Source organism: Rana temporaria, chromosome 1 (genome assembly GCF_905171775.1).
Source record: "Rana temporaria chromosome 1, aRanTem1.1, whole genome shotgun sequence".
NCBI lineage: Eukaryota > Metazoa > Chordata > Amphibia > Anura > Ranidae > Rana > Rana temporaria.
The window spans coordinates 647,675,452-647,691,364 of NC_053489.1; the positions used below are offsets into that span (position 1 = coordinate 647,675,452).

At 45.2% G+C, this 15,913-nt stretch overlaps 1 protein-coding gene across 2 annotated transcripts in view; it reads left to right on the forward strand.

Annotated features, from left to right (window-relative positions):
- The window catches only part of CTNNA2 (catenin alpha 2), an 832,954-nt gene that overhangs the window by 575,802 nt on the left and 241,239 nt on the right, over positions 1-15,913 (forward strand). For both annotated transcript variants that reach the window (XM_040335493.1, XM_040335494.1), the window contains exon 7: positions 1,225-1,338. In XM_040335493.1, the coding sequence (XP_040191427.1) occupies positions 1,225-1,338 (114 nt within the window). The remainder of the gene's footprint in view (positions 1-1,224; positions 1,339-15,913) is intronic.

Genomic DNA, 15,913 nt, shown 5'->3' on the forward strand with positions numbered 1-15,913 from the left:
AATATCACTTTTTAAATATAAATACCCCTGTAATACACAAGCTTAATGGATTCTAGTAAAGTTAGTCTGTAAACTAAGGTCCGTTTTGTTAGGTTGTTACAGCATTTAGACACTTTATAAAATAGAAATTGACTTGGGCCATCTTAAGGGCATCATGAAGCCAGACTGTATGACTTCCTGGATTTCAGCCTTGCACATGCTCAGTGCTGCACAAGCAGTGTATTAGGTTTCAGATCAGGTTTCAGCACCTGTACTGTCCAAGTCACATGATTCTTTGAGACTGGGGAGTGCACAGACTCCTGGAAAGTTACACCCACTACATTCCCAGGAGTCTGTACGGTGTAGGTTAGGAAGCTTAAGCACCTAGGTGCTGGAAGAGGGAAGATTAACTATTCTGCCTAGCAACAACACTTTGAAGGCATCTAAAAAAAAAAAAAAAATTCTTAAAGGACTAATGACATTTTTTTAAAACTACTGATGTAATGTTATATTGATGGGTGGAACTCCACTTTAACCTATGGATTATAACCGATAGGTCAAAACCGATCGTTAGTATGCAAAACCATCGGTTAAAAACCAGCGGATGCTCAGAATTAAGTCGACGCATGCTTGGAAGCATTGAACTTCATTTTTTTCAGCACGTCGTTGTGTTTTACGTCACCGCGTTCTGACACTATCGGTTGTTTAACCTATGGTGTGTACGCACGACGGACCATCAGTCAGCTTCATAGGTTAACCTAGAACAACTTCAGACCGTTCTCATCGGATGGACTGATTGTGTGTACGAGGCTTTAGACAATTGTTTTCCAATTTTCGGCCAATGTTGGATGGCAGGCTAGTAAATTGGCTCCACCTCTGAGCTTCGTATGGTCAGTACACAAATCTGTCACACAAAAGTAGAAAATACAAACACGCATTCTTGGAATCAATGCTCGCCAAACACAAAATTAACAAAAGGGCCCCAAAGGGTGGCACTCAAGAGCTGAAATTCCTTGTAGTACTTCACTACGTTTGTGTTTGTGGCACGACAATTGTATACCGTTAGTATGCAAGACAAGATCCTGGCACACACCCTTTTGACAAAAATCTGATGCTCGGTTGTCCAACAATTGAACCGTGTGTACGAGGCTTTAGTAGTACGTAAAGTCCGGTAGAGGTGTATGACTGAGCATTTAGCACTGTACCTGTGTGTTTGTTAACACTCTGAACATTTCCCTCTCTTAGACACCCGAAGAGCTGGAGGATGACTCTGACTTTGAACAAGAAGATTATGACGTGAGAAGCCGGACAAGTGTCCAGACAGAAGACGACCAACTCATAGCAGGACAGAGTGCAAGGGTAAGTGCCAATGAAGCCTGCCCAATGTAACCGGCTGGCTAGTATTCCCTCTGCATGTATCAATATATTCATATTTCTGGGTTTTATAAATGACTTGGGGTCTGGGTATAATTTTTCTCATTATAAAAAATACTTTTTTTTTTTTTTTTTTTAGGATGTACAATTTGGAGCAAAAATATAGAGCTCCATATACAGTACCTTGGGAGTCTAAAGTAGGAATATATACAGAAGTACCTAGGATTACAAGCATAATCCATTCCAGAAGAATGCTTGTAAGCCAAAGCACTCGTATATCAAAGCGAGTTTCCCCATAGGAATCAATAGAAACTCAGATAATTTGTTCCACAGCCACTGATTGTATATGCAGTACCACATGTAGCCAAAGGTGGGGCGCCGGACATACTCGGAAACACTCAGAGAAGCTTGTATATGCAGTACCACATGTAGCCAAAGGTGGGGCGCCGGAGATACTCAGAAACACTCAGAGAAGCTCGTAGAGCACTATGAGACGTTCGGAGACACTCGGGAACGGAGTGTTTCTGAGTGTCTTTGAGCAGCCTTGAGTGTCTCTGAGCATCTCTGAGTGTCCCTGAGTGTCTCAGAGCGTCTCTGAGTTTCTCAGAGCATCTCCGAGTGTCCTTGAGCAGCTCTGAGTGTGGTTGAGCGTCTCTGAGTTTCTCTTGATTCCTGCTCGTCTTGCGATACAACACTTGCAAACCGAGTCAGGATTTTTTTTTAAAAGCTCGTATTGCGAAACGCTTGTAAACCGCGTTACTCGCAATCCAAGGTTTTGCTGTACATAGTTTTGGACAGCAAACTAACTATTGCACTTGTTGTCACTACATTAACCCATGTTGTCATTTCATTTACCCATGAGCCATCATATGTCCTATCATAAAAAATGTAATACAATTAATTAATTGCAGTTACAAGGAGATGATTTGTAAACTTAAAGTGATTGTAAACGATCACCTTGTAAAACAACCGTTCAGTTTAAAACAGAAATTAGGGGGGATTCAGCAGCACACTGATCTTCCCAGTGATTGGCTGTGCAGCGAGGACATGTCAGGACAAATCTGATCATTGGAGGAGGGCATACTGAGTTCCCAGCATAGCTAGAGAACTGACCATGATGTGCTCCCCTGTGGGTCAGGGGAGCACATTAGTGTGGTCAGTTTTAATAGGAAAGCAGAGGGACTAGCAGGAACACAGGGAACCCTCTTCTGTCTTTGGACACGTGCTCTGATTCTTTTTAAGGCCTCAAACAGGAAAAATGTTGCTGTTATTTCTCTCTTTCAATCCTGCTGAGACAGTCCCTCATTTCCTTCTTTACAAGCAGTAAAAGTGCTCTCTGGTGCAGAGGAAAGAGAAATTACCGCTCCAGGTGGGTCTGCTGGACAATCAGTGGCTACTCAGGAGGCCAGGAGTGCCGGCAATGCACGAGGCAAAATGTAAAGGCTAGAAGTATGGACAGCCGCACTTCCAAAAAAAACCTTAGGTTGTCTTTATTAAAAAACAGTGGATGGAAAATGCACTACAAATAACAGCAAAGGGTGGGATACAAGTGTTTCGCACTGCGATCAGTGCTTAGTCGTGGCTTTTTTGGAAGTGCGGCTGTCCATCCTTCTAGCCTTTCATTTTGCTCTCTAGTGCAGTTTATTCATATCATTTATCTAAATCACACTTTGCACCCTCCTAGAAAGAAGGTTCTCTGTGTCTGAGGCAAGATCAGTCACTTTGCTTCTCTTAGGTCTCATGATTGTGGTCAGCTATGGCAGGGTTCCGTTCAGCCAGCAGCCCAGTTTTTTCCCCATACACCTGCTTGCTTCTCTCTCTTCCCCCCTTGTTCTCTGCTTTTACCTCCCTTGCTTCAGCAGGTCACAGTCTGTCAGGATCAAGCCACACCCAGTCAATATGGCTGCCTCCTGCACTGGAGACACTCCATGGTCTCCTTAAAGATGTCTGCTGCCCTTCTGCATTAATGATTACTCAGTTAAACCTTGTCCATACTGCAGAAGGATAGTACAGCAGCAACAAAGGTAGACGATGTTCCACAGTAGTTATCAGCTACAGTCCAGGTTACAGTTATCTTCCAAGCAAGCTAACCATTCCATATCCCAAGCTAACCAATCCATCTTCAAATGTAACTGACCATAGCCAGCTATTAAATTCAGTAGGACACAGGCAGGTAATCAGTAACATTTGAATCTGCAAAACCCCAAAAAATACTAAAAATAATTGATGTGAATATATCTAATAACTTTTTTAGAAAATCTGGTACTTGTATAAAAATAGCAATAATGAATTTCCAGTCTGGCCATTCTTGTACAAGTTGTCGTGGAAACCAGTACTGTCAAACTAAGTACAACATTTGTATTTTATGATTAGAGAGCCAAGCGCTGTTTGCAGATACACACAATATGACCCTGATTTTAATTTTAGGAAAACAAGGGCGACCCAGGGAGTGTTCCTGCATAGATGTCACATTGGAAGCAGTGTCTGTTTCCATGCAGCCGCCACGTCCCAATTTACAGCTATGGAGACGACACAGGAAAGCATGCAACACCTGTGCATCCCTATGCTGGTAAACATGACCATGCATGGGATTAATTTGCCCCTTGTGAATGAGGATTTACATCTCCACAACATAACCGCTAATCATTCTGTAGTCAATGATAAGAACTTGGAGGGCCCGTTGAGATAACTCAGGACACAGCAGAGGACACAGCAGAGCTCTGAATTTTTGACATGAAATGATAACCTCTAACCCAGTGGTTCTCAACCTAGGGGTCGGGACCCCTTGGGGGTCAAATGAGGCTTTGCCAGGGGTCACCAAAGCCTGGGCTGTTCCTGAAGCCTACAGCCGCCCACTCAGCCTCTTCACAGCCGCCCATTTAGTTCATTGCATAGCTGGGGAGCAGGGATTAGAGGTCAGCTGACTGGTGAGAAATGTGAAGTGGGAGGGGCTGGAGGAGACCCTATCTGCTGATTTCAGCATAGGTGTCGCTGCTACGAGAAATCACAAAGTCGGAGACACAGTGGGCCAGATTCTCAGAAGAGTTATGCCGGTGTATCTACTGATACACCGGCGTAATTCAAATTTCCCACCGGCGTATCATTGTTTTGTATTCACAAAACAAGATACGCTGGATTTAGGCAACTTACACCGTTGGATCCTAAAGGCAATACAACGTCGACCGCTAGGTGGCGTTTACGTTCAGGTCTCATTTGTTTATGCAAATTAGCCTGATACGCCGATTCCCAAACAAATTTGCGTCACGTAGCCGTCGCTTACGTCGTTTGCGTAAGCGTAAGGTTACCCCTGCTATATGAGGGGTAACCTTACGCCAGTCCGCCGTATGCCATGTTAAGTATGGCGTCGGGTCCACGTCGTCTTTTCCCGTCGGGTACGTCGTTTTCCTAAGTCGTTCTTGAATACGACTTTACGTCAATGACGCACACGTCGGCGTCATTGACGTTTTCCGTCGAGAACTGGAGCATGCGCACTGGGCTATTTTAAGCCCGGCGCATGCGCAGTTCGATCGGCACGGGGGCACGCTTAATTTGAATACAAGCTGCCCCCTTTGGGGATACGCCGGACCATTTTAACCACGTCGCCGCAAATTACAGAGCAAGTGCTTTGCGAATAAGGCACTTGCTCCAGTAAGTTTTGGTGGCGTAGTGTAAATGACTTACACTACGCCTGCGGCGTATCTGTGAGAATCTGGCTCAGTGAGCAACACTTCCTGTGATTAGAGTTGCCTTTAAAAGTCCCAACTACAGTTCTCAGATCAGCAGATGACCTTGATCAAGAGCACCTAAGTTGGCTGATCCCAACTCCCCACCAGCACTGCCCCTGATCCCAACTCCCCACCAGCACTGCCACTGATCCCAACTCCCCACCAGCACTGCCACTGATCCCAACTCCCCACCAGCACTACCACTGATCCCGACTCCCTGCCAGCACTGCCACTGATCCCATACTCCCCACCAGGGAGTAATAGAAGGAATAAAAATAGAGAATACATGGAAGGGAAAGGAAAAGAGGGGGAGGAACAAAGAAAAAGGGAGAGAAAGAATAAGAGAGAGAACAAGAAAGACATCTAGAGAGGGATGGGGATAACAAACAAGAAATTAGGATAGAGAGAGATAAAAGGGTAAGAAGGGAGAACAAAGAGAGAGTGGTACATCCTAAAATGCACTATAAGGGGTTTTAATATTGTGCGAGTGGAAGGGACTCAGGGAGAGCTAAATGTCCGTGGGTTAGGGGCACAAATTACTTGTCTTACCTTGGGTGCCAACAACCCACGATAAGAAAATAATTTTACCGTTCGGGGTCCCCACAGCTTGGGAAATTTTATCAAGGGGTCACGGCACTAGACAGGTTCTAACCTAATTATTAAAATTACCTGTAAAGAAGAATTTGATCTGATCCTCCAGTGGACAACATGCTAGTAGCAATTTGCCCTGTTTTGATAGGTGCTGAAGATGCTGAGCTAGTGTGGTCAACAGTGTGTCCCACACCCAACTCTTATCTGCTATTCACAAGAGATGAATCTCAAATCAGATCCTAAAAGCAAGGGTATGGATGTGCCAGCAATTATTTCTGGTACCATCATTGACAGCAATGCAAGTTACTAGTTAGCCTCTCTTCCCAGAATAGCAAGTAGGCTGGTCTAGGCTCAGTTTTCTATCACAGTTGACATGACCATTGTATAACAGATGATCCATACTTCCCACATATCTGCTATGCCAACCCAACTCCATTCCCCTTACCATTACCCCAATTGATGGAGACCACACCAATCTGGAGTAAATATTGGCCATAGCAGCCTCTTTATTAACAACTCAAATCAAATTAAAATAACTGTATAAAACTTCTGTTGAACCACCACTCAGTCAAATAGTCGTGTTGGTCTTTGCAGGAAACCCCAAGAATTGCCATGCGATCATAATACTGCACTGCGGTACCTTTAACTGAAATAGGCCTCCAGCTGACATACTAGCTCGGAGACAAACAAACCCCTGACTGCAGTGTATTCTTTAACCCCCCCTGGCGGTATTCCCGAGTCTGACTCGGGCTCGCCTCGCTGAATCCACAGGCTTGGTTTACTTACCTTGTCCCTGGATCCAGCGATGCCACCGCGCTGTGTGAGCGAGCGGGACCTCGCTCGATTCACACAGTGCCTCTGTGTGCCGCCGATCTCCGTTCCCTGCGACGTAACGACGCACGGGAGCGGAGAACGGCACCAAATTCAAAAAGGTAAACAAACACAATACATACAGTATACTGTAATCTTATAGATTACAGTACTGTATGTAAAAAATACACACCCCCCTTGTCCCTAGTGGTCTGCCCTGTGTCCTACATGTACTTTTATATAATAAAAACTGTTCTTTTTGCCTGCAAACTGTAGATTGTCCATAGCAACCAAAAGTGTCCCTTTATGTCAAAAATGTTTTTAGAGCAGCTAGAAAACAGCAATAATAAATTATAATCACTTGCAGAATTGTGCGATAGCGATTTGTGGGGAAATTCGTCATGAAAAAAATAAAAGTAATGACAGCGACAATTCTGCAACTGAGCAAATTTCAGTGATTTTGAGTTGATTACATTATTGAATAATTTTTATTATAATTATATTATTATTTGTTATAATTATTTATAATTATTTATTATATTATAATTTATAATTTTGTTTTTTAAAAAAATTCATACCCGGGATGCCTACTAGACTCTTGTTTGGTCAGATTTAAGTGAGTTATTCCTACAGGCCTACAGTATAAAACGCCAAATTTCCTTGCAAATAATGGTACCGCTTTCAGCACCTTTTTTCTGAAATAATCATACCACCAGGGAGGTTAATCAATTTCCAGCTAAACCAACGTTAGCTGGAATACCACCAGCGGGACCTATACCACTGATGGGTCCCGAACTCTTCCTTCCTTTACCCGCAAAGACCAACACCCGCCAACTGCCACGACATCCAAGGACCCAGCCGCTCTGTGAAAGAAAATTGGTTAAACAAGAGACAACCACAATACCTACTACAACCAGGGAGGGTGGGTGGGAAGCACCCTCCTCCCGATGACACTGACGCTGGGGAGGGACCATCTCTTCCCCTAACCTCCTGCTGACTCCTCCTCTTCCAGCTACCCCCCAATCAGGAGCGTTTTAACAACCCCTGCTCCTGTCCACTGTTTCCCCTGTCATGTCAGCCCTCCGTTCTATTTCCTTCTGTTATTTTACTTCGGGTTTCTCTTAGTGGTCAGTAAGTGGGTGACAGATGATGTTGTATAATTAGGAGGCAAAAATTGTTGTGTAACCAATTACAGAAGATGCAGTGTAATAAGTGGCAGATCATACAGTATAATAAGTGCCAGTAAAAGATGGAGTAGCAAGGGTCTGTGGTGGGCTTGTGCTGTATAGGAACAGGCTTAAAATGAATGGCAATGAAGAGGGGGTTGTGGTTAGAGTGCTGTGCTGTGGTTCCTCAGTGGAAACGCCCAGAAATTGGACTTTAGCCTAGGGTAGAGCTACTGGCATCACAAACAGAACCAAAAATGTGCTTCTATTTTTTGCACAGTTAGAGCAATATGCCATACACGCACGTGGGGGTAAGCACCAATGCTCAGAAGCATCTGCCATTGACTTGTATTGGGGCCTGTACACATCACCTCAGACTCCCTAGGTATGGGGAGGTGCTTGAACAATTTTGAGCCTTTAAACATTCATATTCTTATCTGTCCCTAGGCATACAAAGTAATTTTCATTGCTGACTGGGATTACCAGAAGCACTGAGGATAATAAATGTATACTGCTCCACAGGGCTTTTTTCAGCTGGAATGTGGGGGAACGCAGTTCCGGCACCTCCTGGACTGACTGTATGCAATGTCAAGGGGTGCTGGGGTGTGCTGCAGGGTATTGATGCTCACTGCTGGCGGATCTATTCTAGCCGGAGGGGATCTACTTTTGCAGAGGCGTCTATTGTTGCTGAGGAGGTCTAGTGTTGCTGGTGGGGACCTATTGTTGCAGGGGGGTCAGTTGTTGCTGAAGGAGATCTACTGTTGGGGGAGGGGCCTATTGTTGATAGCTGGCAGAGAGTCTATTAATTAATGCTGGCTGTGCGGAGATCTGTTGAAGCTGCCGGGAGTCTATTGTTGCTGTGGGGGGGGATATTGTTGTGGGTGGTACATTGTTAGGGGGATCTATTGTTGCTGGCTGAAGGGGAAACCAAATTCCATACAAATTACAACAAAATGATACTTGGCTCTGTATTGTCTAAAAGGGGCGGTACTGGGAGGCGGGTAGGTGATGGAACCAAGGGACGTTGCTCGGAGGTGGGTAGGGGCGGAGAAAACAAGTGACTCGGAAAAGGGGAGTTCCTGCACCTATTGTCTGAGAAAAAAAGCCCTGCTGCTCCAACAGCTAAAAACAATTCCAGCCTGCAAAGGGGGGGTATGTAACAGCCTAAAACGTTCTACAGTCTAATCCTGAATGTCTGACAGCTCTTCTTCATTGGAAATGTTACAGGACATAGAGGGTCAATGTCAAGAGCAGCCTTTCTAGTCTTGAATAATACAGTCATGGGCCTGGGATAGGATGTTTAATTGTCACAAGCACACAGGTTTTATACATATAAATTGCCTTAGCGGCTCCCCTAATAGAGCCCCTTTGCACCCCCCAGGCCTCATAGCAGCTGTGAGGGCTGCTATGGCTATCGTTACTCCACTGCCTCTAGGCATGCATGCTCTTTACTCATCCCTCCCGGAAGATGCTTTTTTATTCATAAAACCTTTCTACTGTTTGAGAATGTCTGCAAATGAATTTATCAGCCAACAGACTTGAAATCTAAATTGGCGGTCCCAGTTGACCTCCCAGAGAAGAAAGAAGTTAAAGGTAAAAGGTTATAGTTGTGAACTTTACTTGGATATATTAAATGAACGAAGGTGTGTTTGATGTGCCCTTATTCTTTAAACATCTTCAGTCAGGCATTACCGTTGATCTCACTCCACAATCAGAGATCAAAAATCCAAACGGCTAAACTTCTACTTTCATTGTGTCAGTTGCACATTCTATACATTTAAACTAGGAGGTCATAGTAACTAATGGGTAAAATGCCTATCTTAAAGGGAACCTGGTCTCCATTTAAAAAATATAAAATGTGTCTCTATAAGTATACAACATAGGACTCCTAGCATTTCCTTAATGCTAAAGTCTGGGTATGGCAAGTTTTACATTGGTGCAGCTTGGACCAATATAAGTACCGGTATGTACTGTACGTGCCATATCTGTGGGATCCCATTGTAGTAGGCACGGCTGCTCCAGTGATGTCCACTAGCTTCCCAGTCCCGTTCCAAGCAACTGCATTGCTACTTACTGAACAAACATAGTAGGTTGCACAGACATAATTCGGAGAACATTTACATTTCCTCAATCTCAATTATTGCAAACTGTTCTCTGGTTAGCCCTTCAGGTCTGGTATGGTTTTTAAGGGGAGACCCATGCCAAAAAAAAATGGCATGTGGGTCCCCCCAAAATCCACACCAGATCCTTATTCAAGCATGCAACCTGGCAGGCCGCAGGGAAAGGGGGACGAGAGTGTCTGTCTGGTTCTCTTCCGCTCTCCGGGGGGGTCTTCTCTGCTCTCCGGGGGGTCTTCTCCGCTCTCCGGGGGTCTTCTATCTTCTCCGGTTCTTCTCCCGATCGCTCTCCGGTGCCTTCTCCTTCAGGGCTGGCCGCCGCTATCTTCGTGTGTTAGCTCAATTACTAACGGCGACCAGCCTGGCTCTTCTGTGACGTCTTCTTCTCTTCTTGTCTTCTTCTGCCTTCTTTCGATGTTGACACGACGCCTCTTCTCGCTGCAATGACGGGAGCGCGGTGTGCATCCGATTTATATAGGCCTCTCTTATGATGTCACAGTCCCATCATGCTCCGGTACCTACCCACGTATCTCATTTAAAGAATGCGCGCAAAGATACGATGGCGCGCATTCGGACTTACGACGGCGTATCTACTGATACGCCGTCGTAAGTCTCTCTGAATCTAGCCCAAAGAATACAAAGTGCTTTTGCATTTTCTAGAATTAGTAGATCTTCCATGGTCTATTAAAGGGTTATCCTGCTAAATTCATTGGTGCTCAATCCAAAACTACCCATATTCACACCTGGTATAGGTGATTCCAAACATATAGATGAGTGTGTGGTTTACATTTCTTTTATCATCCCAGATTTGTTTTGGTAGATTACTATTTCTAGTTTTTCTTTTTTTTTTTCTCTGCTCTGGGCGCTTCATGTTCTCTTTCAGCTTGTAATAGGATTAAAATTTCACCTACGGTTGCCGTTGATACACAACTGAGGATATTTTATATAGTATAAAACTTTAGTGATGATAGCAGGGGAGAGAAAAGATAACTCAGAGTAATTTTAGGAGATTAACCTCTTCTGTGCTGTTAAAGCTGATGTGTAGTTAAAAAAAGTTTTTTTTTTCCTCTACAGCTTTAGATACATTACTTACCAATAACGAAGTATGCTTCATGATGTGCAGGCTGCTGGTTTCTGTGGAAATCGTCACTATGGGACTGCCCTGTCCTCTTCCTGCTATTGAACTTCCAGTACTGTGGGGGGTTAACAGCTTTGGGGCTCTGGGTTTTAGCTGCACTAAAGATGATCCAACGGGGACACAACTCCTCCTGCCCTCTCCTCCATTGAAAAAAGTTATTTAATTGTTTGCCCCTCTCCTCCCTACATAACCTTCTATGTTGCTGCCAGGGGAGAATCAAAGGGGAATTTGAGAGCTATACCAAAAGTAATGCAAAAGTGGGCAAAACGTTTTAATTGACTTATATAGGTTGTTCAAATGTCACGTTTGTAAAGTAAAGCCGTGTACACACGATCGGTTTGTCCAATGAAAAAAGACCGATGGACTGTTTTCATCGGACAAACCAATCGTGTGTGGGCCCCATCAGTCTTTTTTCCATCGGTGTAAAAAAATAGAACATGTTTTAAATTTTTCCTATGGGTAAAAAATTGATAGGAAATCCCGATCGTCTGTGTGGAACTCCACTGGAGAAAAATCCACGCATGCTCAGAATCAAGTCGGCGCATGCTCGGAAGCATTGAATGTCATTTTTTTTCGGCTCGTCGTAGTATGTTACGTCACCGCGTTTTGGCACGGTCGGAATTTAGTCTGATAGTGTGTATGACAGACTGATGAAAGTCAGCTTCATCAGATATCTACCGAAAAAATCCATCGGATTTGATTCCATCAGAAATCAGATCGTGTGTACACGGCTTTTTCTTGAGGAGCTTGCCCTGATGGGGGTGGACCCTGAGGAGCTTGCCCTGATAGGGGAGGCCCGTAGACAACTTCCTCTAGTGGAGAGGTGTGGGCTTTCCCTGATGGGGGAGGCCCTTGAGGGGCTTTCCCTGATGGGGGAGGAGGATGAGGGGCTTCCCCTGATGGGAAGGAGGTTTGGGTGGGTCCAGGGATGGTGGTCTCCTCCTCGAAGTAGACACTTGCTCCTCCTCAACTTCCTCTAGTGGAGAGGTGTGGGCACACACCTCCTGGGATGGCGTGGGTCGCCCAGCAGCCGACAACGGCCCAGCTCCCTCCAGCACATCTGTGGATGACACAAGCATTCACATGTTGGTGGACCCACACACTTGTCACATGTTCCCTTCCACCCCCTCACATGCTACACACCGGATAGGAGAAAAAACACATTTACCTGTCCTCAAGGCCTGATCAATAGAGTCATAGCCCTCCAGGCCCTCCACCTGCTCCCTCTGCAGACACCGGGCAATCACCTCCTCATCAGGAGTGAGGCTGATCTTACTGGCTGGTCCACCTCCTGTGCCCCTGGCGTGCCTTCTCATCGTGGCCAGTTTGTCTCGGACCAGACGACGCAGGTCGTTGATCTTTTTGCCAATGTCCCTTGAGGTCCTCCGCTCATGTCCAAGGGCATTGACCTGCATGGTGATCTCCTGGAGGATCTCCTCCTTCCTGACCTTGGAGGTACACGTCGTACCTGGAGATGGCATTGATCACGATTGCCTTCTCCTCCGGTGTAATTTTTTTTTTCCTCCTCTCCTCACTGGAGCAGACATGGCATAGAAAACAAAAGTACCTACACCAAAAACTGCTGGTGTACTTTTGCGCTCGACGGACGCATGTCTGGGCGTATTTATGCTCTGGGCGTAGGCGGTGGGCCGGCGTATCTTAGGGGTTATGCCGGGCGTAGTTGTGAGCATGCGCAGAGGGGTGCAGGACGTACACCCACGTCACGGCACATGCGCCGTTTAAGATACGCCGGGCGTAAACCACTGCGACACGGTCGGACCATCATTTGCATGGGGTCACGCCCACTTACACTTACGCTGGCCTGCGCCTTCGAAAATAAGTTACGCTGGCGCATCTTGGTGAGCAATGGCTTTCTGAATGCAGTGCATGCCTCTCCGCGCTGCGCCGTTGTAGTGTAAAAATGATACGCTACAGCGGCATAAATATGCGCTGATGTATGTGAATCCCGGCCAACATCTCTTTCTAAGTCTGACGGTATTTCCGACGGAAAAAGTCTAATGGGGCATACACACGGTCGGAATATCCAATGAAAAAATTCCGTCTGACTTTTTTCATCGGAAAATCTGATCGTGTGTACAAGGCATAAGGTGCTTTTACAGGTAAATAACATGCTTTAAAATAAGTTATATGCATCTTATAGGCTGTTAAAATAAATGAACAGTCGACAAAGTCTCTCACTATTCCCTACTCTATCCAAAATGGAAGAAAGAAGCTTTGGCTTTATCAGTGACGTCTCCAGCTTTCATATTTAGGGGGGGCACATGGGGGGACAGGGACAAAAGTAGGGGGGCCAACTATAAAATGCAATTATATATATATATATATATATATATATATATATATATATATATATATATATATATATATATATATATATATATATATATATATATATATCCTGGGGCCCTTTACTACGATCCCACTATGGGCCCTTTCACATGTTCTGCAGTGAGCTCCCTTCCTACTATACTGGGGCCCCCAGGGTGGCAAAAAACAAGAGATATATGTCACCAGCACACCAAGAAAATATAAGGGTTTAAAGCAGTGGGAGAACTATCAGGTTTGCAAAGGTTGTCTTGCCATCGGGCCCTGGTGTTCTGCCACAGTGGGGATCCCCAGCTGTCCTGTCCCTGCTATTTACAGAGCTGGTCTGGCGTCTGTCTCCTTGGCAGCGGCGGCAGTCTATTAGGACCTAGTGCTGGTGACATTATGGGTGCATGCATGGGAAGGCTGGCACTATTGGTTATAGAGAGCCGAGCCCCCAGATGGTCACCTAGCAGCAGTAATGCTGTATAACCTTCTCTGTTGACATGCTGATCGGCATGTGATCCAGGTAATGCTCCCAGTCAGATCTAATATACACAGTATTTATTAGCATCAAGGGTACAACCACATAAATATAATCAACCGTATGATCAGCAGCCATGTGGGCTCTATGCCTGTAAAGTGTGGGCTTTGATCAATAAAATCACTGATATTTATGACTAGGATTTGACTAAGAGCATCACCTGGATTGCATCCCGATCAGCATGTCAGAGAAGGGTCCACTGCTGCTAAGCAACCTGCAGGGAGCTCCACTGTCTACAACCAATAGAGATGGGCTCGGGTGTGTTTGAAATTCCACATGCCCGATCACGCCAGGAAGCCGACACTCCACAGTGCTAATCAGGGCTGGACTGGGGAAAAAAATTTGGCCCTGGACTTCATCCAGACCGGCCCACTTTCACAGGTCTCTCCCATGGCGGTCGGACAACTCCCGCACCCCCCCCCACCCAAGCCCCCTCTCCCCCTTCACTAGCCACTAGCCGTTCTACTTTATTAGAGTAGAATGGCTGGTACTGGTACTCTTATAGGCAGACCAGTGGGGAAGCTAGACATTATTTCACCCGGGGCAAAGAATCAGTTTGGTGCCACCCCCCTTATGGGACAAGATTAGAAAGAAGTGAGAAACTCCCAGGCCATAGCTGTTGAGTCAGCTGTCTGTCCCCTCCCCCATGCTCCTCTGGTCCTCCCCCTGCTTCTTTGTCCCCCCAGGTGAGCGCTGTGGGGAGGGAGAGGAGGTGAGTGCTGTGGGAAGGGAGAGACAGAGGAGCAGAGGGAGGTGGCGGTCCGCTATCACTGAAGCCGGCCCACTGAGCCATCAGCCCACCGGGAAACTCCCAGTAGTCCCAATGGCCAGTCCATCCCTGGTGCTAATCAATGTATGGGCTGCCTAAGAGCTAAGACCAGCCATAGACAGTTTAAATCTCAGCTGGTTCAGCAGAAACTGGCTGAGATTTGAACCATTAATGAGCAGATTCTCTTATAATTATCACTAGTGGTTGCTGTATAGTCACTAGTGATAATCACTGTTTGTCGGGAGAATATAATTGCTGGGCAGGAGGGATATTCCCCTGTCACCACTGTCTGTTGATGGGGGAATCATTCAAGTTTCTTTCCTGCAATCTGTGGATGCAGGAAAGAAATTTGCACCGTTTATTATCTGCCTAAGTGAAAGTGAAAGTAAATTGTGAATGTTTTGAAAGAACAGGAGAGGGGGAGGGAGACAGATGGGGGGGAGAGAAGGGATGGAGATAATGTAGTTCAGTGATTACAGTGTACTGCAGTCTGCAGTGCACACACTTAAACACGGCCCAGGCTAGAATATCTGGTTGTGTGAGCGCTCGCATTATGCAGTGTCGGCGAGCACAGAGAGGGGGAGGAATCCCTCTCGGGGAGCACATGGTGGGGCACAGCATGATGTTGGGGGGGTCAGGGCCCCCTCTGCCCCCCCCTCCCCTAGGGACGCCTCTGGGCTTTATATCTTCTTAACAAAGTTTTATTTTTTACACTTTATTTTTATTTTTTTTTACCTTTTACCTGATGCCACACGTGTGTTAAGTAGGTATAGCTCATTTGCATCAGGTAAATAAATAAATAAATCAATCAAGCTTTTTAGGTGTCCTCTAAATCACTTGTAACAAATTCTACCATCGCTTGGAGATTTCAATCTGTGAAGCTTACAAGTAATTGTCAGCGAAAGTGACACCTGTTCAAACTGATTAAACATTATTGTTCAAGATATAATAACATTAGTTGAAACTGACATCAAAGAACAAGATGAACTCAAGCGGGCGCGTTAGATGAATATGAAACGTAAGAAAGAATATATTTTAATTATGTTTCATTACAGAGAAATCCCTTTAGTATTACTGTTTTGTTGATTTGGAATCATTAGATATCTCTCTATTTTTTTCCGGTTGAAAAAGCATGAAAGAATGTTTAACACAGGCGTAAAGACTAATTACTGCAGCCGCCATCGATGGAGAAACTTTTTTATTTTATTTTCCACCTTTAGATTTTGGTGATTCAGAGGCGTTCTCTTCAGACTGAGATAATTAGATTTTAACCATCACGATGAGTAATCAGACTTATGAAACTGACTTGCCTCAACTGTTAATTACTATTATTAAAGGCGGCGTTGGAAGTTTTCAGATTAAATAGCCGAATTTA